General features: G+C 45.3%; 1 protein-coding gene across 1 annotated transcript in view; it reads right to left on the minus strand.

Annotated features, from left to right (window-relative positions):
- Positions 1 to 12,675: 12,675 nt before the first annotated feature.
- Positions 12,676 to 26,430, minus strand: part of CYP8B1 (cytochrome P450 family 8 subfamily B member 1) — a 61,808-nt gene continuing 48,053 nt past the window's right edge. Inside the window, exons 2-4 of the mRNA XM_086941086.1 lie at positions 16,139 to 18,100; positions 14,276 to 14,368; positions 12,676 to 13,722 (exon numbers count right to left, since the gene is read on the minus strand). Coding sequence (XP_086797212.1) covers positions 16,521 to 18,056 — 1,536 coding nt within the window. The 5' untranslated portion in view covers positions 18,057 to 18,100 and the 3' untranslated portion in view covers positions 12,676 to 13,722; positions 14,276 to 14,368; positions 16,139 to 16,520. The remainder of the gene's footprint in view (positions 13,723 to 14,275; positions 14,369 to 16,138; positions 18,101 to 26,430) is intronic.

Genomic DNA, 26,430 nt, shown 5'->3' on the forward strand with positions numbered 1-26,430 from the left:
ATCAACCCCTTGCGGAGCTTGCGAGAGGAACAGTAAGCCAGCGACTGCTTCCCCTTTTTTCCCCATTGTCGGCGAACTAGTGCTGAACAGCTATTCCCTTCTTGCGTTAATCCTGTTCTTTCCTTCCCCCTTTTGCCTCCCTTGTTCCTTTTTGCGCGCTTCATTCCATTCGGCATTGGAATCCTTGGAGTCGCATGTTCACTGCAAGACATTAACAGATACAAACAGAACCCCAGTTGGGGCTAATACAGAAAGCTTACAGGTAAAGAAGAAGTGAGAGAGTTTTAGTTCCTGGGTTGTAGATTTTTTCAGTAAGGATCATCCAGTAATGTTAGTCTTTGTCCTGCAGGCATGAAGCTCTCTGAATGTACCTACACATCTTAAAGAAGAGTAGCAATACCTTTGGGAACTACTGGTACGATAAGATTCATTATTTACATAGAGTGAGAAAGTTGGTAGGTGGAAGTTGTTGTTTATTCTCTCCCCCCCCCCTGTTCTGTGCATTAGGCATCTACAGTAACCGAAGTCCAGGTCAAGAGTGATCTACCCAATCGGTGAAGGTGCCAGAAGCTCTCAAGGTGTCTCTTCTCTGTCCACTTCCCCTTTCCCTGTCACTAGTGCGTTCGCCCATGTGGCGGAGTCACTGGTGGAAGGGTGATCGGGTATAGCATCACTGCCTCTGCGAGATTGGAGCCTTCTGACATTCATCATGCGTTTGTGGAGTTGAGAATTGAAGTTGATGACTGGATGAATATTATTTGTTCATGTAATTCAATATGTGAAAAGAAAAGAAGCAGATTGTCAATGGGGTGAGCGCGGGTTATTCCACACTTTGAGGTTCAATTACGATAGGAAATCGTTTCACCCAAGACATACCCGTCATTCTTTCTGACTGAATCGTACACCCACCAACCGAATGAGCAAGTATGATGTGAATCATGTAATTTCCAACCCAATAGTTCAGAAAAAATATTGAAGGCTGGAATTGAGCATGACGCGATAGACTCGTACACGAACGACTCCATGTAGCCAAGCATCAACACGACACGTCAGACTCGGACGCGACCGATGCCACATAGTCTAGCATTAACATAACCCATTAGACACCTAAGCGAACTATTCTACACAGCCTGGCACATACAAAACGCGACAGACTCCGCCTCGTCTCCCTTGAACGCATTATGGTGGGATTCGGAGCATAAATATGCTTCATCCGAATGCTGCGAGGTGCTGGAACTTTTGCCCTGTACACGCATATGAAAAATGCATCATACTTGCGTGTCTGGAAATTTTGTAGGCTGAGCCTCCGTACGACTCGATTTCCATGTTTCCTGAGCTTGTTAGGTACTGACGTAGTGCACGAATTGGACCCGACAATTCGGTCAGAATTTTTCATGAAAACACATCGTATTTGCTAGTTTATAGGAAAAAGCTCCAGATACGTTTCCGTCGGAAGGTAAGCCTACTAATAGCATTACGAAGGCATTTTTTCTGGAACCGGAATCGACCCCTAAGTGTAGACACCAGAAGATAGTGCAAGGGTTTCTCCGTTGGGGCTAGGAAGCAATTTTTAATGCCAGTGCCAGGGAAAACACAGGGGTGCACCGCATTGTTGTAAAGACGAGGCATCTCTGCATTTAGGAAATGGCAGTGCGTGGCGCTGCAAAATTTGCTGCAGCTCTGCGCTTCATCATTTCCTTGAAAATATGTCCCTCAGAGTTTAAATGAGGAGAGGACTCAAGTATGAGCGTAATACCTTCACCGGTAGGACTCCTCAAAAAAATCATTACTAAATATCACCAGAAATAAGCCCTTGTTAATTATAAATAACTCTTTATATCAATTAATGATTTTACATTTACACCTTCTGTCGTTTGAGGAGGTGTTTGGGTTCAAGAGGCGAGTCACATGAACAATATTTCCCAATCCTTCCACAGCGCAGGGTATATATCCATATTCTTCAGCTCTCCCATACAGAAGATCCACAAGGATATACTGAAAGGACCCTGGGCTGTTAAAGACACAGAGGCTGATGCCAAGGTTGAAATATGTGATGGCAGAGTAGTCTCAGATTAGTGAGAGATTCAAACATGATTTCCATTTACAATCCACGATGTGCAGGCAAAGTGTGGATGGGTAATTCCACATAGGATGATACATTACCCACAATCATGTTTCAAATTCTAAGCTCTTCCATTCAACTAGGATGCGCTATTCAATGCCATGCTCACCCACATAGAACAACATGAACATTTTTCAAAGGTCTTCCACAGAGCTAGGCAGTGGTGGCACTATTTGGCAACTGCAGCAAGCCCAATGCAGGGATGTTTGACATGGCTCTCAGTATCAACTCTGTTGGCCGTTGGCCATACCTTGGTACATCTAAGGGCCAAGCAACAACAACAAAAAAGGCTTAGACTGTACTATTGTAGGTCATCAGTGGATAACATTGCACATTCTTTCATGAATTCATGTAGAGAGAGCGTTTCTTTCAGGTAAACATTGGTTGGTCGTTAAAACACCAGTGAACAACGTACCTTGGCAGATGGCACCATGGAAGAAAATCGCCATTGATTTCTCAGAACTTTTTAAGGGAGAGGTGTGGCGCAGTGGCCAGAGCGGCTGACTTTAGAGCGCAGAGTTTACGGTTTGATCACCGGTGGCAGCTCAGCATCATGTGACTCTGGGCAACAGCTCACCTAATCTCCTCAATGGCTGCAAGCGCCTTGAAACCCTTAAGGGGGTGGTCGGTTGTGCTTCACAAATAGGAATTCTTATTATTATAAGTGTTTACTCATTATGTGCGCTACTTAATTGTGGTGATTGCTTATTACTTCAAATGGAGTTATTATTCATTTGAGTGTGACCTTCAGATTTTTAAGCAGCATTTTTGCATTGGAAAGTTTAACAAAAATTATGGGTTTGAGTAACAGTACCAAATGTATTCATGAAAAAATGAGAAATTTGGGGTGGCACTGGGTGTTGTACAATTTTAAGTTCTACTTTTTTGACCACAGATACATACAGAAATAGCATCTGGCCTGGATGTAGAAGATGTCATCTGATTTGATTTGATTTGATTTGATTTGTCAACTTGTAAAGCGCGCGAATGCCAGTGGGCGTCTTGGTGCTATGACAGACCCTCATCTCTCAAGAACGGTGTCTAGAGATATGCAGAGAACAGCCAGGTTTTTACTTTCTTTCTAAAGGATTCCAAAGATGGACAAGTTTTTATGGCAAGAGGCAGCTGATTCCAGGTTCGTGCTGCATGTACAATGAAGCTTCTTCCACCCCAGTTAGCTCGTCTAAATCTGGGGACACTAATTAGCTTCAATTGACCGGATCTAAGAAGTCTCGTTGGTTCATATTGTTTTAAATGAGACCTCAAAAATAGTGATCCTGTTCCCTGAAGTGTCTTGTAGGCCAGGCAGAGTGATTTGAATTTCACTCTTTTTGCAATTGGCAGCCAATGCAGGGTTTTTAGTTTGTGACTGATTGGCTCAAACTTAGGTATGCCTAAAACCCATCTGGCTGCTGTGTTTTACAGGCGTTGTAATTTAGCTATGATTTTTGTCCTAGCTCCGGCATATAAACCGTTCCCGTAGTCCAGTCTTGCCAAGGCTAAGGCTGTCACTACTGTTTTACATGAATCCTGTGGTAGATAAGGCAGTATCTTTTTTATCATTTTTAGAATATACCAGAGTGTTGATGACAGCTTGCTGGCTTGGTCTTCAAAAGATAGATTGGTGTCGAGAGTGACGCCCAGATTCTTCACTTTTTCTGATGAATTTGGGCATCTACCCAAGCCATTAGGCCACCACGCGAGGGACCAGATGTTTGTGTCACCCCCTAATATCATCACCTCACTTTTGTCTCCGTTGAGCTTTAGGCAATTCCTTTCCATCCATTGGCTAACCTGTGTCATACATAGTTGGAATTTTTCTGCTGTGTCCTTCACATCCTTGCTGATGGACACCACAATTTGGGTGTCGTCAGCATAGGATATTGGGGTGAAACCACAGTTTCTTATGATTTCTGCAAGGGGGGCCACGTGTAAGTTAAAAAGGGTGGGACTCAGCGAGGACCCCTGCGGTACCCCGCATGGTGAGTTTAAAGATTTCGATTTCGCTCCTCCTATTTCTACAGAAAAAGTTCAGTTTACTAAGTAGGATGCGATGAGGGTACATGCTGAACCATGTATTTCTGCTGTTTTTAAACGAGTTAGGAGAATCTCGTGACTGACTGTGTCGAAGGCCGCCGATAGGTCGAGTAATATCAAGGCGGCCTTCTCACCATTATCCAGCACTTTCCTAAGTTCTTCCACAGCTGTAATTAAAGCAGTTTCCGTTCCGTGTCCTTCACGAAAACCAAACTGAGAGTGGTCTAGCCAGTTGCCGTCCATCAGATAGCGGGATAGCTGTTTGTTTAAGAGTTTCTCTAAAATCTTTGCGGCGAAAGGGATCCTAGCTATTGGTCTATAGTTACTTGGTTCTTCACAGTCCAGATTTGATTTTTTTAGTAGTGGTTTAATTGATATCTTTTTCCAGTCGTCTGGAAAAGTATTAGTTCCAAGTATTTGAACAAATAATTTTTCTAATACCAGGCTCAGTTGTTCTGAGTAGATTTGCATTATTTTGGGTGGACAAGGGTCCATTGGGCTACCTGAGTTAGTAGTGAATAATTCCTTCTGAATTTGATCTACTGTTAGAGGAATAAATTGGAACAGTATGGGTTGGACTGATTGTTCCACTGAATTTGTTGATTGTGAGGTAGCCTGATCTGCCTGATCTGCCATGTCTGTGTTATGGCTTTTGAAAGAGTCATAAACTGAAGATACTTTGTTTACAAAGAACTCACCTAATATGTTACAAAAGTCTGACGACATTTCTTCTGATGTACTGTTTTCAATTTTTGAAAGTTTTTTAACAGTAGAGAAGAGGGCTTTACTAGAGTTTTCTGACTCCTTAATTTTTTTAACAAAGTATTTGCTTTTCTCTGTTGGTATACATTTTTTATAGCTAGCTAGAACTGCCTTATATTCTTTTTTTAGCTGGGCATCGTAGTTGGTTCTCCATTTTTTTCTGCTCTTCTACACGAAAACCAAATTGAGAGTGGTCTAGCCAGTTGCCGTCTGGAGCTACACTAATAAACCATATTCTGCAGCAAGTATTCCACCTTTTACATTATTTAACTGCTATCACTAAGGTTTTCCCTATTGGCTGGGTGACCAGAGGTGAAGATTTCAGTGATGCTTATGTCAAATGATGTAGTCCAAAAGTAGCGGTTACTAGGAAGAAAATGTTGGGGCTAGGGACAAGTGACTGAAGACATATGAATGAGTCTTAGAAAACCAGGGTTCTTTAGCAGAGGGGAATGTCAGTTTACTTGTCCAGGACAGGTCATCAGAGTAGGTAAAATTCTGTGTTATTAGAAGACATTGAGTGCTGAAGTTTAAAAAATGTTGTCAAGTTACAGGATTCACAAGGTAAAGTGATGAGTAATTCCCGTGGTGTGTCTGGGATGGGAAGTCATTTGTTTCTTTGTTTTGTTGAGGAAAACTTGACAGCTGGTTCAGAGGTCGTAGATATTGGTGTGTCACAGAGCAACTTGTGTGAGGATGTTGCACAGGTGCCTGGGAATACACAAAGAGTGGAGGGCAATGGTTCTGAGGTGAATATTGGTATTCACGTGGATGATGATGGTAAGACTGGTGGTGGATCATGTACAGAGGGCACTGCAGAGTGCCCAGTGGTTAGTAGAGTTATTGAGAGCCACAAAATGTGTTGTTACCTAACAACTATCAGGATTTTATTATGTATTGAGTTTTCTTTAAATTAGGGGAGGTGAGTGGTATCTGGGATTTATAACATACATAGATGTATATCAGACAGAGTTTATATAGTGTTGACTCTGCGTTTATCCTTTGAGGGTATAATGCTTTCTTTGAATGTTGCTGTAGTACCTAGCTCCAGAAAGTGCCACGGTACTATGGGGCTTATTTACAAGCCCCTTGCGCCGCCATTGTGTCACTTTTTTTATGCAACGGTGGCGCCGCATCTGCTGCATTTTTACATGGCTACAGACGCGTCGCCATTTTACAGGCTGTGTCGGTTTTCACCTGCGTGAGAATCGCCTGTGCCGCCTCAGATTGTAAATTATGCAAGGTAGGCATTACTTCGGAAACGCCTGCCTTGAAACTGATGCAGTGGTATTTGCACTGCACTGTTACTGGGTCACAATCCCTACGCTTGCTAAACTGAGGCATACGGATGATCCATTGGCTGTGCCCAAGGACCACACAGGCTGCAGTGACTTGATTGCAAAATGCAATCAAGTCATGAAGTAAGTGGGCCACATATGGTAAGTATGTGCTTGTAATGTCACAATTTGTGACATCATGTGCTGATGCCAGTCATTCAAGTAGGCACTATGCCCACTCGTATGCATCACATCCAGAGCCAATATGTTTGAGCGCAAGGTGACTTTGTCACCTTTTCACGCTCGAACGCATTGGTCCCTATTCAGCAGGAGATGCGTCAGTTAAAACTGACGGATCATATCTGAATTTTGAGGCATTGCTGGAATTTCGTTGGTTTCCCCACCAACCAGCAATGCGCCAAAAAAACCTGTGCCATGGTACGCCGTTGTGTAAATACAGCTCATCTATGGTGGCACAAGGGTTTCTGCTGCAAGTGAACTGGCCCATCACTGCTTTAAAGCAGCGATGCATCACATCCTTGTAGATGAGGCCCCTGAGTGTAATCGCTCTGAATGGTATGATGTGACTGCCAGTCGGTGGTGTCAAAATTATATGGCGTCAGTGTGGGTAAATTGTTCCCAGCTTTGGCTCTTCGTATTTCAATTCAACTTGCATCACCAGCGTCATCGTTGTTTACGGGTAAAACTCAGACCACAATAATTTGTGGCCCTTGAACGTATGGCAGGAAGAAAATAAACACATTTTAGCTCTTCCGCTGAGCTGGCCACACCACAATTGTCATGTATATATTTTAGATTTGAACCTGTACCGAACTAAGGGGGTCATTAGGATGACAGGCCGACTTAGTCCGCCCGCCATCCCATCGGGGGAAGGGACCGCCTGCCATCAGGGCAGGGGTCCCGTGGGGGGTATTAGGATGCGCCCGCCACAGTGGCGGGCGCATCATGCATGTGTAACATTGTGGAGGGCGGTGCTCTCAGCACCGCCTGCCACAATGCTAAAAATGCTTGTGATGCTTTTGCATACACAAAACGGCAGGCACCGTGCGGTGCCTGCCGCATCATGTATGCAAATGCAGGGGGGTACCGCAGGTGCACCCCGCACCTCGCCTTCAACATGGCCCCATAGCAATGCCGCCACGGAAAAGCATCTTCAAAGGCCCATCCTAATATGGCTGGCAGTGTCTGATAGACACCGCCACCATATAAACCCTTTTTCACCCCGGTCTCAATGCGACCGGGGCGGGAATACGGCGGACGGTCTTTCCGTCCGCCGCGGACCCCCAAGCCATACTAATATGGTGGGGGGTCATTCCGGAGCGGATGGCGGGTGGATCGCCCCCGCCAGGCCGGCGGTGACCACCGCTGGCCTGGCGGGGGCAATCCGCCCGCCATCCTAATGGGCCCCTAAGAAGGGTCATGAACTAACTGCTTTGGGCAGAGGTACCACATCTGGTGAAAGAACGTATGTCCGCTTTTAATATCGATGTGCACAAACCTTTCTTGAAGGTGAACATGGCTGCTTTTATTCTGCACCTGCATAGGTGTCCTAAGCAGACTGATTCACTCTGGACAGGAATACTCTGCAGAGAAGATGGAAGGAGTGTTGGGTTCAAAGGTGAGTTACCTGGTGGCTGTTGGTTGGTTAATCCGTTCTACGTGTGAGGAGATATAATGCTATACCATGCGGCAAGTTCTGGGCAGACCTTCGTGTTTCTGACAATAGCAACGTAAGAAGCTGAATGCATAAAGTAGAAAAATCCAGTTGTTTTAGGTGTTGCATAGCTGCGCCTCGCAAGTGGATTTGATGGAAACTTTCCTTTTTGGTAAGTCATTTTGGCAGAGGTGCAATCAGCTTTCACATAACCTAAGACTCCTCAAACCCATAGTGTCACATGTCCGGGCCCAAAGTGTACATACTTATGCACAGACTCAAATGTCCAGGCACATCCACAAATACTCATGGGTACATGTCACATGCACAGGCCTCACTTCAGATGCACAATTGTATGACCAGATGCCCAGGTTCATCCTTAAATGTACTTATGCAGTCTGACCCAGTCAAGTACAGCCTTTTGTCTACAGGCACAGCATCATGTGCCTTCCCCTACCTTCTTTTTTTAGCTTAATTGGCTCTACTGCCCTCATGCCATGAGATAGCACTAGACAAGGATGAAAATATGAGGCCATCCCCACCCAGGCCGTCTGGTGTAACCCAGCTCGCTACCTCAACATATAGAGAGTACATTTTCGATTGGCATGTCAACCCATACGGCACTGGCCAAATTTCTTAAAATGTCATGCAGGGAAACGCAGCAAGGCAACTTGCTGTGCTGTTTGACAAGGAGAGACCAGGAATGCGTCATATCGACTAAGATATGAAGCATTCCCACTCTCCCCCTCCGCTGGTGCACTGAGTGCTGCCTAGCGCCCACGCAGGCACCAATGCATCATAATGCAAGGGTGTCTGTGTCACAGGAAGGATTGTTTTTGTGCAGGAAGGTACACCTTCCTGAACAAAAACAATCCTTGAGCCATTTTCATCTTTCTAAGTGCGCTGCAGAATGTAGCCCAGGTAGAAAGAGGAAATAATGGGGAGAAATGAAGATATTTCTCCTTGCTCCGCCTCAGGTTTACTACCCTTAGCAAATCTGGGAATGTGTCTAAATCCATGGTGGATGCATACCAATGCGGAGTAAAGCAACGCAGCGATTTGCTCTGCCTTGCATTACCCTGGATGTATTAAGTCACGAAGAGCCACGCCAGGTGGCATTGAGTAACTAAGTAAATGTCACTTAAGCCTTTGCATTGCCATGAGTGATGCAAGGGCAACGTAAGGGCTTCATAATCTGGCCCCCAATGTCTGGGAGTCGCTGGTGGAGCCACACAGCAGAGAGACTCTGGGTCTTTATGCTAAACATGGTGTTGAATAATGCAGCTCTTCACCACCCTTGCATTCCACCCGCACAATCACCAGACCATGATGTGGTACAGTAGGGAAGAATGAAGTCTTACCATCTGTGCCTTCAGCGGGTAACTGTTGATGGAGCTGTGGAAGGGCAGAAACAGCAGAAATTAAGGATGTCTTTAGAAGAGCCCCACCCTTCCAACCCTGTATAAATGTTTACAGTGAGATTCAGTACACTAGGTTTTTAGTATATGACAAAGGGATGTCTAGGCCACAGAGATGAGTAATTTTAAAGGGTAATATTTGAAGGTTCTGCTTCTCTTCTTCTATCTAATTTCCACATATAGTAGTGGTAGTAGAGCCACTAGTAGTAAAATTGCAGACCTAAAAGCCTTTTTACCAACTTTATTTTATAGTATGTTTAGTAGTATTACAGTAGTACTACTCACTTACTACAAAATGCTATTCACATCCCTACCTAAAGAGGTCCATGCCTCTGCTATCTTTTCTGTGCTACACCCTCCATCCCGCGTGCAGAGTCTCTACATACGTACACATACGTTTTTGTAGTAAATGTGGGATGAACACAGGATGACTGTCAAATGGGGCAAATGTGAGGGTTTAAGGAGGTATAAGGAGGGGTTAAGGGAGGGTTAGGGAAAGGTTTAGGGTGGGACACACACCCAGCCCAAAAATTCTTTTCCCTGGATATGCTCATTTTATTGCATGGGTATTGAGTGATTAGTAGACTTTAAAGCCTTTTTGATCTCCTGTAAAGATCAAATTATTAAAGGACTCATCTTGTCAGAATTGTAAACAGTTTCGTCTGACAGGACAATGCTGATCTAAGTAAAGCTTTCCTTAAAATACATTTGACTTGATGAATACTGGGGGATGTTTGCAACAAGGAGCTGATCATTCTTTGCTAAAATCCATTTTAAAATTACAGTTACTTGTCACTTTGGAGGGGAAATTTAGGGAGACAGTTCCCCAGAGATGTTTTGCTAAACAGAAGGAAGTACACAATTGCAAAGCCTAGTTCTACAGATTTATTGGTCAGACAGATGAAATTCTAGAGACTATTGTTATGGCAAAGGCATTCATATGTACCAAGAGCAGAAAAATAACCTCTCTGCTTTTGAATACAGCCTCTACTGTTCCATTCATTCTATTAAATCTGACAGTGTGTTATTCCCTGGATGGCCACAGCACAAACGCATGCAAGTGCGGCAGAGCTAGCTAATGCATGGGTAAAACAGAGGATGATAAAGGAGTTTAACAGAGTAAAATGGGACAAGATGGGAGAACAAAAGAACAGACCATACCTTCTACATATTTCCCTATAGTTCGGACAATCCCTCTGTTGGTGTTATGCATGTACCATGTCCTTAATTTGAATGCATTCGACTCACTGCATGTTCATGACATATTAACCAATCAAACATGGTTTAAATAGCGCACCCAATCACCCAGGAGGGTTTCAAGGTGCTGGGAAGGAGGGGCGCTGCTGATCTGTCTGGGCGCAGGGGTTCAGTTTAAGAGCCAGGTCTTGATATCCTTCCTGAATTGAATCAGCGAACAGGCTTGCCTGAGGTGGAGAGGCAGGGTGTTCCCGGTCTTGGCGGCGAGGTAGGAGAAGGATCTTCCATCAGTCCTGGTCTTGCAGATCCGTGGGATGGTGGCCTGGGCCAGTTGGGCAGAGCAGCGGTGTTGTGGTGGGTATGTGGAATGTGAGGCGGTGGTTCAGATATGCTGGTTCTCTGTCATGGAGTGCTTTGTAGGAGTATGTGAGGAGCTTGAAAGTGACTCTTTTGTTGACTGGGAGACAGTGGAGTGGGGTCAATCTGGCTGTGGTGTTTTGAATGTTCTGTAGTTTCCTGGGGAGTTTCTGGTGATGCCGGCATAGAGGGTGTTGTCGTAGTCGAGTCTGCTGCTGATGAGCGCATGGGTGGCCATCTTTATGGATTTGGTTGTAATCCATCTGAATGTCTTTTGAAGCAGGTGAAGTGTGTAGAAGCAGGATGAGGACAGCGTTGATCTGGCGGGTCATTGTGAGCAAGGAGTCCAGTACGATGCTGAGGTTTTGTGCGTGGTCTGTGGGTGTGGGGGGTGTTTCTAGTGCGACAGGCAAGCACAAGTTATCCCAAGCAGAGGGGGTGGGTCCCGGGATGAGGACTTGGGTCTTGTCTAAGTTGAGTTTGAGGCAACTTTCTCTCATCTACGTGGTGACCACCTTCATCCCATCGTGGAAATTGTCTCTTGCAGCTGTGGGTTCATTGGGGAGGGAGAGGATCAGCTGGGTGTCATCCGCATAGGAGACGATGTTGAGTCTGTGGTTCCTGATGATTGTTGCAAGTCGGGCCATGTAGAAGTTGAAGAGGGTGGGGCTAAGGGATGAGCCCTGGGGCACTCCGCAGCTGATTACTGTGGGTTCTGAGAGGAATGTGGTAGTCTGAATCGCTGTGTTTAACCGGTGAGGAAGGAGTGGATCCAGTCCAGGGCTTTGTTGTGGATGCCGTCCTTGTGGAGTGTCATGCTTAGGGTGCAGTGGGAGACTCTGCAGAAGGCTGCCGAGAGGTCCAAGAGGATGAGGGCTGCTGTTTCACCCCGGCCGAGGAGGGATTAGATGTCGTCTGAGTCAGAGAGGAGGGTGGTCTTGGTGCTGTGGTTGCTTCGGAAGCCGGATAGGGAGATGTCCACAATGTGGTTGGCTTCAATAAACTCGGAGAGGTTGGCGTTCATGGCCTTCTCGATGAACTTGGCTGGGAAGGGGAGCTGAAAGATGGGTCTGAAGTTCTTGAGGTCTGTCAGGACGGCGAAAGGGCTTCTTCAGTAGGGGGTTGTTCTCGGAGTGTTTCCAGTCATCGAGGAAGGTGGCAGTCTTGATGGGGAAATTGATGGTGCTGTGTAGCTCGGGAGCAATGGAGGTGGCTGCTCTGTGGCGGATGTGGTGTAGTTAGGGTCCGAGGAGGCTGAGGGGGCTTCAGAGTGGATGCTGCTCATGGTCTTGAGTTTGTCGTCCATGTTGAGCAGGGTCCAGTTGAGCAGTATCTGTTGGGGTTGGCATCGTTGGGAGCGGAGGTGGCGGGTGTGGTGGGAGAATCTTAGGTGTCGAAGCTGTCATAGATCTGCTTGATCTTGTGGTAGAAAAAGGTGCCGAGTTTGTTGCAGAGGTCATGGGAGGGTGGGAAGTCTGTGGTCTCGCTGTTTAGGTTGGCAGACTCCTTGACGATGGCAAAGAGTTGTGATAGCATACTGATAGCAAGCCAGATTTTATACTTTCTAATACTGGAAAAGGAGAAAAATGGAGAAGAAGAGGGCACATATGGGCAATTGTAACACCATACAAAAACATTAGGTGAAATACCACTCTCCCCAGACATTGCTGCAATGTCAAGAGAGAAAAGGGGAAATGGAACTGTTTGACTGCAGACCAGCAATGAACAACTTTATTTAGATGTTACAAGTTAAATGAGCACATGGTTACTTTCAATTTCCAATTGTGCTGAATGTAGTTTTTTCACTGGTCTAACACTGCAGGGTGGCAATTTTCTTTTTTTCTTTTTTTGTATCACAATTCTTTATAACGTTCACACAAAATACAAAATGCCCAACATATGGCAGCAGAAATACATACAAGTATTAATCTCAGACAATTTTCCAGAAAAAAGACTATGAAAAGAAGAAAAGAGAAAGGAAAAAATGTAAGGGGAGACAGAGAAGAGAGAGATAGAGAAAATATGACAGTACAATCTGTCTAGTATGTATACAGAAGGTAATGAATGTAGACCCTGTGATGAAACATATCATGCCCTAAAACGTATGAAAACCCCTCTTCTTTCCTCCCCTCCCCATAGTTCCACCCACTGTGACCAATCATAGTGACACACAAGAACATAACATATACAAGAGAAAATGACAAAGAGCTTATGAGGCAGTGTTAAGTTAATGGAATACAGTGGCAACAGTCCCCAATGGACAGGTGCTGTACAGGAAGGCAGGTCTTTGATCCAGAGCCTGAGAAACCTTGCCTATCTCCCAGGTACTCCCCTGAGGATACGAAGCAAGCAATATCATGTAGTCCTCAATGTTCCTTCAGGTAGTCCATTAGAGGGCTAGAGTGACAATTTTGAATGCAAGCTGACACCTGGGGCAAGGATTTATATTTAATCCTATATATAAATCAGAAAATTTGGTAAACACAAATCTTAGACATGTTACTTTACAATTTCACGTATATCAAATAAAAATTAATTTATATACATTTGAGGCCCAAGACCAAATCTAGGGCCCTCCTTGCATTTGAATTGTTAAAGCTAAATCAGGTTCAAAGAGGTGTTTGTACATCAATTGGAATTATACATTTAAGACCATTTTTGCAAAGACTCACTATTTAGTTCCATAAATTCCACCTTGTGCAGGGGAAACACAGTTCTTAACTGGTAAAAATCACAAGTATTACTGGATTATCCTTAATTCTGACCTGTTGGATACAGAATTGAAATGTAATATTGCACCAAAAAGAATCCCAATGTATCTGCATTTCCCTGAGTGGTACTATGGCAGGGTAGTTCACGAACTCTGGAAATGAAAGTCTTAGGGGCATATTATCAAGGGGGTTTATCTCCGCTTTTTTGGCTTTAAAAGCCAAGAAAGCGGAGATAAAATTATCTCCCTATTACCAAGCTGTCGCTAACACCAGTTAGCGACAGCTAGTAGGAGATAGCGACCATCTTGAGCCCCACTTTGCATGTCAGTGATATTTATCACTAATGAGATGCAAAGTGGGCGTGCCAAGATGTTAGAGACTGAAAACAGTCGCTAACATCGCTATCTCCTATTACCAACTTTTGGAGATATTCGCGCTAAGCGGGAATATCTCCAAAAGCTAACACCTGCCCTGAGCAGTTCTTAGCCATGTTATCCAATGGGAGGTGGATAACATGGCTAAGAGCATTTGCTCGATAATGCATGAATATCGCTGACTTTTCAGCGATATTCATGCATTTCGGCCGTTTTCTATCGCATTTGCGATAAACCTTGTTAATAGCAAGGTTTATCTGCGATAAAAATCGCCGATGTGCGGCGATAATTTTTGTCTCTAAACAAGTTAGAGACAAAAATTATCGCTAGTTGTTGGTAATATGCCCCTTAGTTATTATCTCCACTGATATAAGACCAGTCCTTTAATATAAACTAATAATGTAGACACTGTTGTGTGTTGAATATACTGAACAAAAACTGATGGATTGGTGTCAGTACAACGCGTTGTGTTACAACGCATTCCGTTACAACGCAGATTTTACAACGCGGGATCCATTACAACGGATGTCATTACAATGCATGGCATTACATCGCAGATGCTATTACAACGCATGCCATTACATCGTAAGTATAGGTAAGTATACCTTTTTTTAAAAATGTTATTTAGTTTATTGTAATTAATTTTTTTAAAATAATTTAATTAAAAGACATTTAAAAATTGTCATTAATTTAATTTAATAAAATAATATCTATTTAATAAATGTAATTTTATTAAAAATTGTAATTAATTTAATTTAATTAAAAAAAGTAATTAGTTTAATGTACATATTTTTTATAATGAAATTAAATTAAATTAATAATATTAATTTATTTAATTTAATTAATTTAATTAAAAAATGTAATTAATGTAAAATAATTAATTTAATTTATTAAATATATTTTAAAATGGTAAATATAATTTAATTATCCCTAAACCCAAACCCTGCCCTAAAACCTAAAAACACCCCTGTACCCCAAAACCCAAACCCTGCCCTAAAACCTAAAAACACCCCTGTACCCCAAAACCCAAACCCTACCCTAAAACCTAAAAACACCCCTGTACCCCAAAACCCAAACCCTGCCCTAAAACCTAAAAACACCCCTGTACCCCAAAACCCAAACCCTACCCTAAAACCTAAAAACACCCCTGTACCCCAAAACCCAAACCCTACCCTAAAACCTAAAAACACCCCTATACCCCCAAACCCAAACCCTACCCTAAAACCTAAAAACACCCCTGTACCTCAAAACCCAAACCCTGCCCTAAAAGCTAAAAACACCCCTGTACCCCAAAACCCAAACCCTACCCTAAAACCTAAAAACACCCCTGTACCCCAAAACCCAAACCCTACCCTAAAACCTAAAAACACCCCTGTACCCCAAAACCCAAACCCTACCCTGAAACCTAAAAACACCCCTGTACCCCAAAACCCAAGCCCTACCCTAAAACCTAAAAACACCCCTGTACCCCAAAACCCAAACCCTACCCTAAAACCTAAAAACACCCCTGTACCCCAAAACCCAAACCCTGCCCTAAAACCTAAAAACACCCCTGTACCCCAAAACCCAAACCCTACCCTAAAACCTAAAAACACCCCTGTACCCCAAAACCCAAACCCTACCCTAAAACCTAAAAACACCCCTGTACCCCAAAACCCAAACCCTACCCTAAAACCTAAAAACACCCCTGTACCCCAAAACCCAAACCCTGCCCTAAAACCTAAAAACACCCCTGTACCCCAAAACCCAAACCCTACCCTAAAACCTAAAAACACCCCTGTACCCCAAAACCCAAACCCTACCCTAAAACCTAAAAACACCCCTGTACCCCAAAACCCAAACCCTGCCCTAAAACCTAAAAACACCCAAACACCCCAAAACATATACCTCAGTACCCCAAAACATATACTCCTATACTCATACTTATTTAAAAAATCACTTAAATTAATATATTTAATTTATAATATTTAAAAACAAAAATAAATATTTTTTTTATAATTAATAATAATTAAATCAATTAAATAATATTAAATAAAATAAAAAAAATTAAATACTTACCAATACTTACGATGTAATAGTATGCGTTGTAATAGCATCTGCGATGTAATGCCATGCATTGTAATGACATCCGATGTAAGGGATCCCGCGTTGTAAAATCTGCGTTGTAACGGAATGCTACGTAAAAGTTGCGTTGTAGGTGTTACATACCAAAACGGATCAGTCCTTTCTTTTCATAATTGAAATTTCTTTAAGAGTGGAGCTAATTCTTAATTTTGGGATGCCAGTGAAGGCCTAGAGTGAACATGTACATAATGGAAGCTGGGCACATAAGCTTAAACACCAGAATCAAAAACAAAATTGGATAATTCTAAATTCAAGGTTTTTTATTAACATTTTAGAGAATATGATTATGCAGGGAATATAAATATTGTTTTCTCTGTTTTTCAGTAACTTAGAAATGTCAGTTCATTTACATAGAAAATGTATCAGTATTTCTCTCTGGCTTTTAATGACTCCTTAAGAAACCTGTTGCATTGCAGTAGTAACAATCTGACTTCTTTCTAAATCAGCTTTCAAAATAATACTTGCTTTATAAACGAAGCCGATATCTGAACTCAATGTCATGAGTTGGCTGCATGGAACCAAATCCCCATCGCGTTTGGTCGATTGGGGGGATTTCCTCTTTAGGATTAAGCAGCTCGAATTCAAAATAGGTCAACATTAAGAATACAAATTGCTTTAGTTCGTTTACGGCAAAGAAACGACCAGGACAAATTGTGGTTCCTGCACCCCAAGGCATTGTGAAATATTTCACCTTTTTCCCATTCTTGTAGAAATCGACTTTTTTTGTGCCGTCAGCATTAAGAAAGCGGTTGTACTTGAAAACATGCGGTTCGTGGTGGACCTCTGGGTCCATTTGGACAGCAATGTAAGGGAACAGGGCAACTCTGTCTCCTTTGCGGATAGCGTACGCTCGACCATCTGCCATCTTGAGATTCATGTCCTCCAACACTGCTCTTATCAGAACTGGAGCAGCTGTCAGGCGCAGAGACTCTTCCACTGCACTGTCCAGAACAGGTGTCTTCAACAGCATGTCCCTAGTGAGGTTCAGTAAAGGACCACCTGGCTTTACCGTTTGACCAGATGATTTAATTACATGGTCAATTTCTTCTTTTACTGCCTTCATTGCTTCTGGATCCTTCATCAAGTAAATGAGAAGCCAGAAACTAGAAGGTCCAGTGTTCCCTTGTGATGCCCAAAGCAGGAGGAACATGAACCTATCCTGCATGGGCTCCGGCATCCCAAGTTCCTCCCTGAACTGCTGTTGATCAGCGATCCAGCCACTTATATTATCTTTGTTCATGCAGTTCTTCACAGACAGTTTATTCCAGAAGTTCCTTTTCAGACGTTCAGCTTCTATTTTATCCTTGGGTGGTAGAACGGCGTAAGCCAAACGAGGGAAGAGGCGGTCATACTTTCTAAACTCATTAAATAATTCCTCTGAGTGGAGTCTATCCATTTCCTTAGCCTTTTCCATGCTTCCTACTGTCTTTGCCGACTCATTTCCAAACAACGCAAGATATCCAGCCCTGAAAACTATATTATAGCTGAAATGGAAAAGTCCACCTTGCTGCCAGGTGTTCTTCCCTTGCCCTGAACCAATGCTGTGAAGCATCAGATTCTGCAAGTTCTCCATCATTGCCTGCGTCATGACCACAAGTCCATCTCCCATTAAGTATTTCGTGCTTGATGTCTGGAGATGCTTATGGTCACCAGATATATTATGGTAGCCGAACACCCTAGCCACCAATTCATGTGCAAACTCTTCAAAACCCAGCTTTGACCGTGCCTCCTTCACCACTGACCCAAAAGACAGAGGGTCCATCAGAAAAGTGAAGTAGTAGCCCCCAATTTGTGCTGTGAAAATATCACCATGCTTCTTCTGCATCTTTTTTAAAAATTGAGCACTGTTATCTCTAAAATCCAAAGCATAACCGAGCCATGGAATAACACCTTTGTCCAATGGAGGCTCGTTGGGTCTTCTCCGACGAAACATTCCCAGAAGGTAAAGTGCCCCCAAAACGGAGATTAAGAGAGTTAAAAGGACTGGAACAAAGAAAGCCATCTCGGAAATATTTTTGTCCAACCGGGTCAAGACTGAGAGGAATCCTGAAAGACAGAAGATATGTATCAAAACTCTATTTACTATAATCTTCCCATAAAAAAATTTCAGAAATGAACACGATATAACATACAAAAAAAACTGATCATACCACTTTCCTGTATGTAGTCAATACAAACATTGTTTCATTAGTAGAGAGGGGGAAACTCCTCTTCAGAATATACATGGTTTTACATACAGGTACATATTTTGGCTATTTCAATACAAACTAGCTAGTACTAAGAGGCACTTTCCTATTTCCAAATTACCATGCTCACAAAATCTTTCTTGAACATGTAATTGATCTTGTTATGGACTCATCGATTAAATGATGTCACTAATTTATAATGATCAAGTCAATAGGTTTGACAGCTCTCTAGAAACATTAGACTTTATTTTCACTTCCAAAAGGTTGTAAATTACAGCAATAAAGCAATTGATTTTAGTTCTTTGTTCAGTAGCAGCCATTTTGAAATTCCCATTGTCATTTTCTCTCTCATTTTAAGGGACAGATAACATATGGAAATCTGCATAGTGAGTCAGCATCCAGGAAGGCTACAGTGGTAACGTTCCTTCCCTACATATCTTTATCCCATAACTTGGATAATGGGACAAGGAAACTAGAGAATTGTCTAATATACCAATGCCACAACAAAAGAAAAGGGATCATATGTTCTAATGTCAGGTTCACATGAGCATTTTAAACAGTGTTTGGGTTTAGTCATAGTTATTCCTCATACTTGTGATGACCGGGCCAATTTATTCATCCAAGCCCTAGCGCTTGGAATTCTCTCATGGCAGCTACTCACGAAAACAATGTATGTTTCTCTGTACTCTGCCACAATAGTTGGAATATATGCTAACACTTTTTTATTTCAACCTCTTGCTTTTCATGTAATTCTCATAATTCTCCATCAGGTTCTACTTCGCATTATGAGGTAACTTAAAATGATCCTAGTATAAGGATTCCAATTCAATCCTTGCAATACGTCTCTCATGTAAATAAATCATGCCTGTTTTCAAAAAGCCATCAACATCTTTGCCAGTTACAAGCTATTCATCTCTACTGTACAGGTAGCACAACATTTTAGTGGCAAAATCTCAATAATTCTCTCAGTAAGATCATATGAACAACCTGCTGCACAATTCAAATACTGTATTTACTAATGCTTTTATTAAATACTAGCAGCCCGCCCCGGCGTTGCCCGGGGCAGAAGGGGGCTGGGGGCAGCATTTTATGCTTCTGTGCACTCCCGCCCGGGCCCCCGCCCGCCCCGACATTGCCCAGACCGCCTCCCTCCCACCTCGCCGCCCCCACCCGCCCCGGCATGGCCCAGACCGCCCGCCTCACGCCTTCCGCCCGCCTCCCGCCTTTGCCTTACCTGAGCCGCCCGCTCCGGACTTCACCGCCACTACTCGCCGCTCGTCACCGCTCCTCCCCGCCTGTCGTCATCACGCACGTCTAGGTCGCGGTCAGCGCTACGTTGCGGCCGGCGCTAGTTTTAGGGGACTACTTTGTTTTTAAATTTAAATTTTTTTATTTACGTTTTATTTTTATTTTATGTCGCCTATGTCCATCTACACACCCTGAGGATTCCAACAATGTATTGGGTGTGTGGATTGGCGCTGTGGTTCCCGAGTTTACCTTGCCAAAAGGTTTCTGTTCTCTCTTTATAATAGTAGTATAGATAATGCATCTGCTGATGTGTGTGGTGTTCACCACAAACAAAATAACAGACAACCTCAGGGGGTTATGCTTAAGCAGGTCATTATTGCACCTCATCCATCAGGCACTTTTAAGTCAACCAATGACACACAATTGATTATCAGTCTGTCACAGAATGGAACTGACACTGCTGCACTGTTAAGGGCCTGTTTGACAAAGGTAAGACAGTGGATGGACCTTAGTTGTCTCAAGCTAAATGCTGGAAAAAGTCCTTATCTTGGGTAACCAGCCATCTATCTGGTCCTCTGCATGTTTGCCAGACATGCCTGGCTCTCTGCCTCTGTCCAAGCTGAAAGACAAGAACCTCTGCACCTGGTTCGATACCAACTTTCCTTTGATATTCAGATCACAGCTCTTGTAGGCAAGTGCTTTGGGATCTTAAAATCCCTTAGCAAGATTCTTGGACTCCTCTCTGAGGTTGCCAGAAAGACAGTAGTTCACTCCTTGATCATTTTAAGCCTAGACTACTGTAATGCCCTTTATCTGAGAATAACGCGGTCTCGGTTAATGAAACTTTAGCATGTAAAACTGCTGCAGTTTGCCTGCTATTGAATCTCCCTAAGCGGTCTTCTTTGGGATCTCTTCTCTCAAACTTGCACTTGCTGCCACTTGAGAAATGACTTACTTTTAAAGCTATGTGTTACTGTCAGAACATCCTCTGGAACAATGGCCCGGCTACTTGCACCCCTTCTATAAGCCCTATGTACCTACTAGAAGGTTACGATGGAACACCCTGTCTTTGCTACTTAGACAGGAACCTTCAGAACTACTGTGCCACAAAAAGTTAAAGACTTGGCTGTTTAGGTTAGCATAATGTGCCAGGTTTCATCTATAGTCTTTTTGTGGAGATATGGGTCACTTTATCTAGTGCTGGGACACTTTGATGCAAAGTAGCTATGCACTGTACAAATAACATTATTATTAGTATTATTATTAAAATATTATTGTCACTTGTAGAATCCCCATATTCCCTTAAGCACAGAGTAGAATACCCACCGTGCTAAGGTTCTATGACAGAACATCCCTATGTCATACTACACTTCTTCCCCTTTTAGAAAAGAAGATAAACTATAAAACTCACTTTACATATAACACAGCCTAACTCACCAAAGAAATAGAAACTTACAAGTTACACAGACAATCCACCATGTGCATTGGCATTTTCCGTATTCTTACACTTCTTTCTCTTGTGGAACTCTGATGTAATTCCCTATGAATGCAGCAGATTCATTATTAGCAGAATGAGCACACCCATTCTGATGATTAACAATGACACACTGAGGCTGAAGGAACACAACTCAACTCTTGTTCCAGTCCTTCCATCACCTGTATTAATGGCATGCTTGAACAATGTCATCACTTTCTTCTTTCCTGAGTACTTGGACCATCGTTGACACCCCACTATTGCTCTTATCTTTACCACATCCCTCAGGGCAACTTGATTATAAGCTACACATTTCCTTCAATCAAAATATTATTTCCTGGACTCTTAGGGGCCCATTAGGATGGCGGGTGGATTGCCCTCGCCAGGCTGGTGGTAGCCACCACCAGCCTGGCGGGGGCAATCCGCCCGCCAGGCTGGTGGACGCCCTTATGGCGGGCGGTCCCAAACTCCGATAGGATGGCGGGCGGTCTAAGTCCGCCCGCCATCCTAATGACCCCCTATGTGTCTTAGTTCTTTACATTTCCAGTCACCAATTACATTGTACTTCAAGCATTTAACCCATCTCGACCGCCCTGGCCACTACTAAGAATTTGCCAGTCTTTCTTTAAAAAGTTCAAATTGTGTTTTTTCAGAAGTAGTATGAAGGTACATTCGATATGCTCTCATTCTGTCCTGTAGGACTATCCTCCAACTCAAATTGTTGCTCTCCTTTAAGGTTTTCTCAATCCTCTTGACAGCACCATTTGTTACTGGGTGATATACAGAACTTCCTTTATGGAGAATCTTAGACCTGGCACCTTGGCGTGAGTCTCCCTTCCACTTTTTGCTGATGTGCCTCCGATGTTTTGCTGGTTTTCCGATACTCAGGGCACTGCGCCACGGCTGATCCGTGCCGCAGTGCAAGTGCTCCCTACTGTAAATTGTACATGCGATTGGTATCCATGATTGGTTCTTTGGATTTACTGTTAGTCCCTAGTAAAGTGCACGAGAGAGTGCCGGGGCTTGTAGATGCCAATACTGCTGGTGGGCCTGCAGCGCTGGTTGCGCCACCCACCGAAGCAGCCGTAAAGATGTGTCTGGGAACTGCGACCGCAGAACCCGCGTGCCGTCTCGTACTGTCACGCTAGCTGGGCAAGTGTCCCCACTTGCCAGCACCGACCCTTCCCTTGACTACATGTTAGTCACCCCTATGGTAGGCCTGCGGGCAGGGTGCGTTGTAGGTGTAAGGTAGGACAAGCCCTGATGTGCGTGGCATGTCCTAGTAGTGACTTACAACCAAGACCGTATTTCACTATTGAAGGCTACCTGCTCCATTAGGCCAGACTGAGCTGCGAGGGTTATTACACCCTATGATCCCCGCAGGCTCAAGGAGCATGGTAGCGAGTCATGTTTAGTATGCCTGAACTCAGGATGATAAAATATTTCTTGTAGTCAAGTTTATTTTAGTATCCTGGGTTTGCAAATGCTACTTTTAGAAAGTTAGCATTTGCTTGCTTAACCATTTCAGCCCGCCTCTGCTGATATGTGTATCTGACTGTCTGGGATGTGTGAGTGACAGGGCTGGAGGGATGACAGGTGGTGAATGCGCAGATTACACCTTAGTGGGAGGTAGGATTGCCTCTTGACTCGAACTGTAGCTGTGCTCGACCACCACAATGCTGGCTCCACCCTCCTGGGGAGCGGCGGATGACTCTGCCGACGCCTGGCCCAGGAAGGGCGAAGCCCCCATCAACAAGGTACTCTGGCCACCCCTGTCCGGACAATGCTGGCTCCACCTCCTGTGGGGCGTCTGATGCGCCTGCCCCTCACACTGAAAGCAGAAGCCGGAGTACACCCACCGGGGTACTCAAAGACTGAGAGTGGCTATGCAAAGGCCCCCCTGGCCTGCGAGAACAAAAGAATTGGCCTATAAAAGAAGGAGCCCTGCTCCTTGAAAATTAGATCCTGTTTGGGCCACAGAAGGACTCTGCCCTACGAGAAGGACCGTGAGAGACAAGGAAGGGTGCTGACTCTTGCCTGTGTCTGGTGCCTTGCTGCTGAAGGAGAGGAAGAAGAAAAAGACTACGAGAAGACTTTTGCTTTACTTTGTGCCAAACTCTGCAAAGAGATCTCCAAGGGCTTGCAACTGAACTTGCCCCCTGACCAGCGTCCCAGGACCAGTGGACGCTACCCCCTTGGAAGAAAGCGACTGCGGGTGCTGACCATCGCCGCAGCACCGACGGAGGAATCTCCTCCAAGGCAACGACATCCACCTGACCACCGTGACCGGGGCCCAAAGCAACAGCGAGAGCAAAGTAAGGACCAGCCGCCGCTGGCCCGAACACCGTGACCGCAACTGCACCGGGAGCCCGAGAGCAAAGCGAAGGAGGACCCGTCCGGTCCGAGCTCTCGAGGTGACTGCATAACGAGCAGCCACTCACCTGCAAAGACGGACAGTTGCCCTGTGAGAATCCGCAAGGTCGGTAGCCTGCCCGACAGCCCAGCTGTGAGCCCACAGCTGCACCGGCACTTGGCTGGGTACGTCCTGCACTTGGGGACCGTACTGCCACTTGCCACCGCCACACAGCCGCCGCCTCCAGGGTCGGAGCGGACGACAAGGAAAGGACCCTGCCGCCACAGAACACCGCTGCCCCGGATGACCCGTGACCTGCTCGGCTGAAGAGCCGCAACGATCAGCGACCCCGGGAAGGCAACGCGACGTGGGACAGATCCCCTGGACGCCGCCGGCTCCACAAGAACTTTGGTTAACACCGGCCTACGGGCCTCAAAAGAACTGCATAAGAACTGTGGTAACCTGAACTGAGTAATCTTGCAACCGTTATCATAAGGTACGTTGACTGTATTCACAAGCCTGCTTAAAATCTATATAAAGATATATATTTTTACGGAATACAGTCTGGTCTCGTTGTGTGGTGGGTTGGTTGTAAAGGTGTACTATTGCAAGTGTTTAACCCTATGTGCCCCAAAGATTAGCCTACGACTGCTTAAGCCACACTACCTAGAGGGTAAGCAGAGGTTGTCTGGAAGGTAACCCTCAGCCCTGACGAGGAAGAGAGAGTCCCTGCTTGTCGCTAGTGTTGCACTGCGCCAACTAGAGCCTCCCCCTTCCTACATTGGACGCAGCGGTGAGGATTTCGAATTTACACTTGCGATATCTATACCTGAGCTTCTGACCACTACACAAGGATTACGGTCCAGTTACTTAGCCACAGACTTTGCGTTTTGAATTTTGCCGAAAGAAGATTCCGAGTGCAGAAACCATGCCGGGCACAAAGAGCCTGGACGGAGCAGAGTCCACGACCTCCGAGGTGTTGGAGGTAGAGTGGGACCCCACCAAAGTGGATAAATATTCCAGGGACGAACTGAAGTTCTTTTGCAAGAAACTCAAGGTCCCGCACGCTGGCTGCAAAAACAAGACCCAGCTCTCCAAGGCTCTGAAAGCCTGGATAGAGTCCCGGAAAACCCCAGAGGAGCAAGATGTCCTCGCCGAGCAGAATGCGACGGAGGAGCAGAATGCACTTGGGGATCTGATCGATCTCGAGAGGCAAGACAGCGAGCACAGCTTTGATAAAGGCCTGTCGCCAGAGGAGCTGGCGGACAGGAAGGAAACGAGGAATCACGAAAGAAAGCTGGCAGAATTGAAAATCCAGCTGAAGCTTGAAACGAAAAGAATGGCGCTGGAAGAGCGAAAGCACCAGATGGATTATGAAGTAAAAATGAGGGAGATAAGTCTCAAGGAGAGAGACTTGGATCGTCCTCCCTCTGGTGGCAGCGCATCGCCAGTGCAGGTAGAGTCAAGAGTGCACATCCCGAAGGACGTAGTTAAGGAGTTCTTTAAGGGGGATGACATAGGACAGTGGTTTAGGGCATACGAGGTAGCCATGTCCTCCCACCGGGTCCCTGACAAGGATTGGGGAGCGGGGCTGTGGGGAAGGTTCCTTAGCGAAGGGAGAGATACCTTGCTAGATTTGCCCGTTGAAAATCAGAGATCCTATGCCCACATGAAAGAAGCTTTAATGAACAGGTACGGGCTTACCCCTGAAATGTATCGACAGAAGTTTAGGGGATGTACTAAGCGGCCTGGGAATACGTATGTGGAGTATGTGACTTACTTTTGCAGAGCACTGGATGGTTGGGTGAAAGGTAACAAAGTTAATGATTTTCAAGGTCTCTTTGATTTAATTGCATGGGAGCACTTGTCTGATCACTGTTTTCCTGAGTTACGCCAACACCTGATCGATAGCAAGCTGTCCAACCCGAGGAAGCTTGCTGAGGAGGCGGACCGCTGGCTCAGCACCAGGGTCCACAAGGGTCCCGTGGGAGACTCCGCCAAGAGTGGGCAGGGTCCCCAGCAGAAGAGTGGGGGGGACAAAGGGGGAAAACAGAAAGGGTTCCAGAAAGGCCCCCAAAGTAGTTCCCAGGGGAGCCCGCAGCAGGGTTCTCAGCCTCCCCCACCTCCGAAGCAGAATGGGGCCCGACAGGTAAACCTGTTCCAAAGGGGCCCTTCAATTGTTTCAAATGTGGCAAGCCTGGGCACATATCCAGTGACCCCAAGTGTCGCCTGTTTGGAAAACCCGCACCCACTGGTGCTCCGCCCCGACAAGTGACTAGCGTTCACCTGGGAGAAGAAATGATGGTCCCGGGGGGTGGAGATCCCGTTCACATGACCCTGGTCTCGCTAGGAGACAGTGAGATGATCCCTACGAACTACCTGCCCTCTAACACTAAGAAATATGGGCAGGTGGTGATCATCAATGGTAAGGAAGCTGAGGCTCTTAGAGACACAGGAGCCAGTGTGACTGCAGTGAGGCAGCACCTGGTGTCTCAAGAGCAGGTTGTACCCCATGCCTACTGTAGGGTTATCAACGCTGATAATTCAGAGAGTCAGTGTCCGATGGCTCAAGTTCCCTTCGAGTGGGGGGGGGGGTCTCTGGTACTCTGCAGGTCTGTGTAAGAAAAACCATGCCTGTTGACTGTTTGCTAGGGAATGACTTGGAGCACTCCCCTTGGGAAAAGGTGGAGAAGACGACTCACCTGCGGATGGTGGGTCTGCCTGACTGGGCGTGCGTGACCACCCGGTCGATGGCAGCCAGTAGGGGTGATCGAGAGGTCCTGGGGCCTGAAGGAGAGGCCCAGGAACCTGCCTTAGGGAGAAGGCGCAGGGGGCGCGGGAAACCGGCTCCTGAAGTTCCCACGGTCCAGGAGGAAGCAGACCTTGAGGGGGATGCCCTGGAGCCTACAGGGGAACAGATCGCCGAACTGGGGGACCTGCCTGAGCTGACCCATTGGCAGCAAGAAGGAGGACCCTCCAGGGAGGAATTCTGCAAGGAGCAGAAAGAATGCCCTTCTCTCGTGGGTATGCGACAGCAGGCTGCAGACCAGGCCAATGGTGTTCAGGCCAAAACACATTATGTTTACTGGGAGAACGACCTCCTGTATTCCGAGCC

This window comes from Lissotriton vulgaris, chromosome 10 (genome assembly GCF_964263255.1).
Source record: "Lissotriton vulgaris chromosome 10, aLisVul1.2, whole genome shotgun sequence".
NCBI lineage: Eukaryota > Metazoa > Chordata > Amphibia > Caudata > Salamandridae > Lissotriton > Lissotriton vulgaris.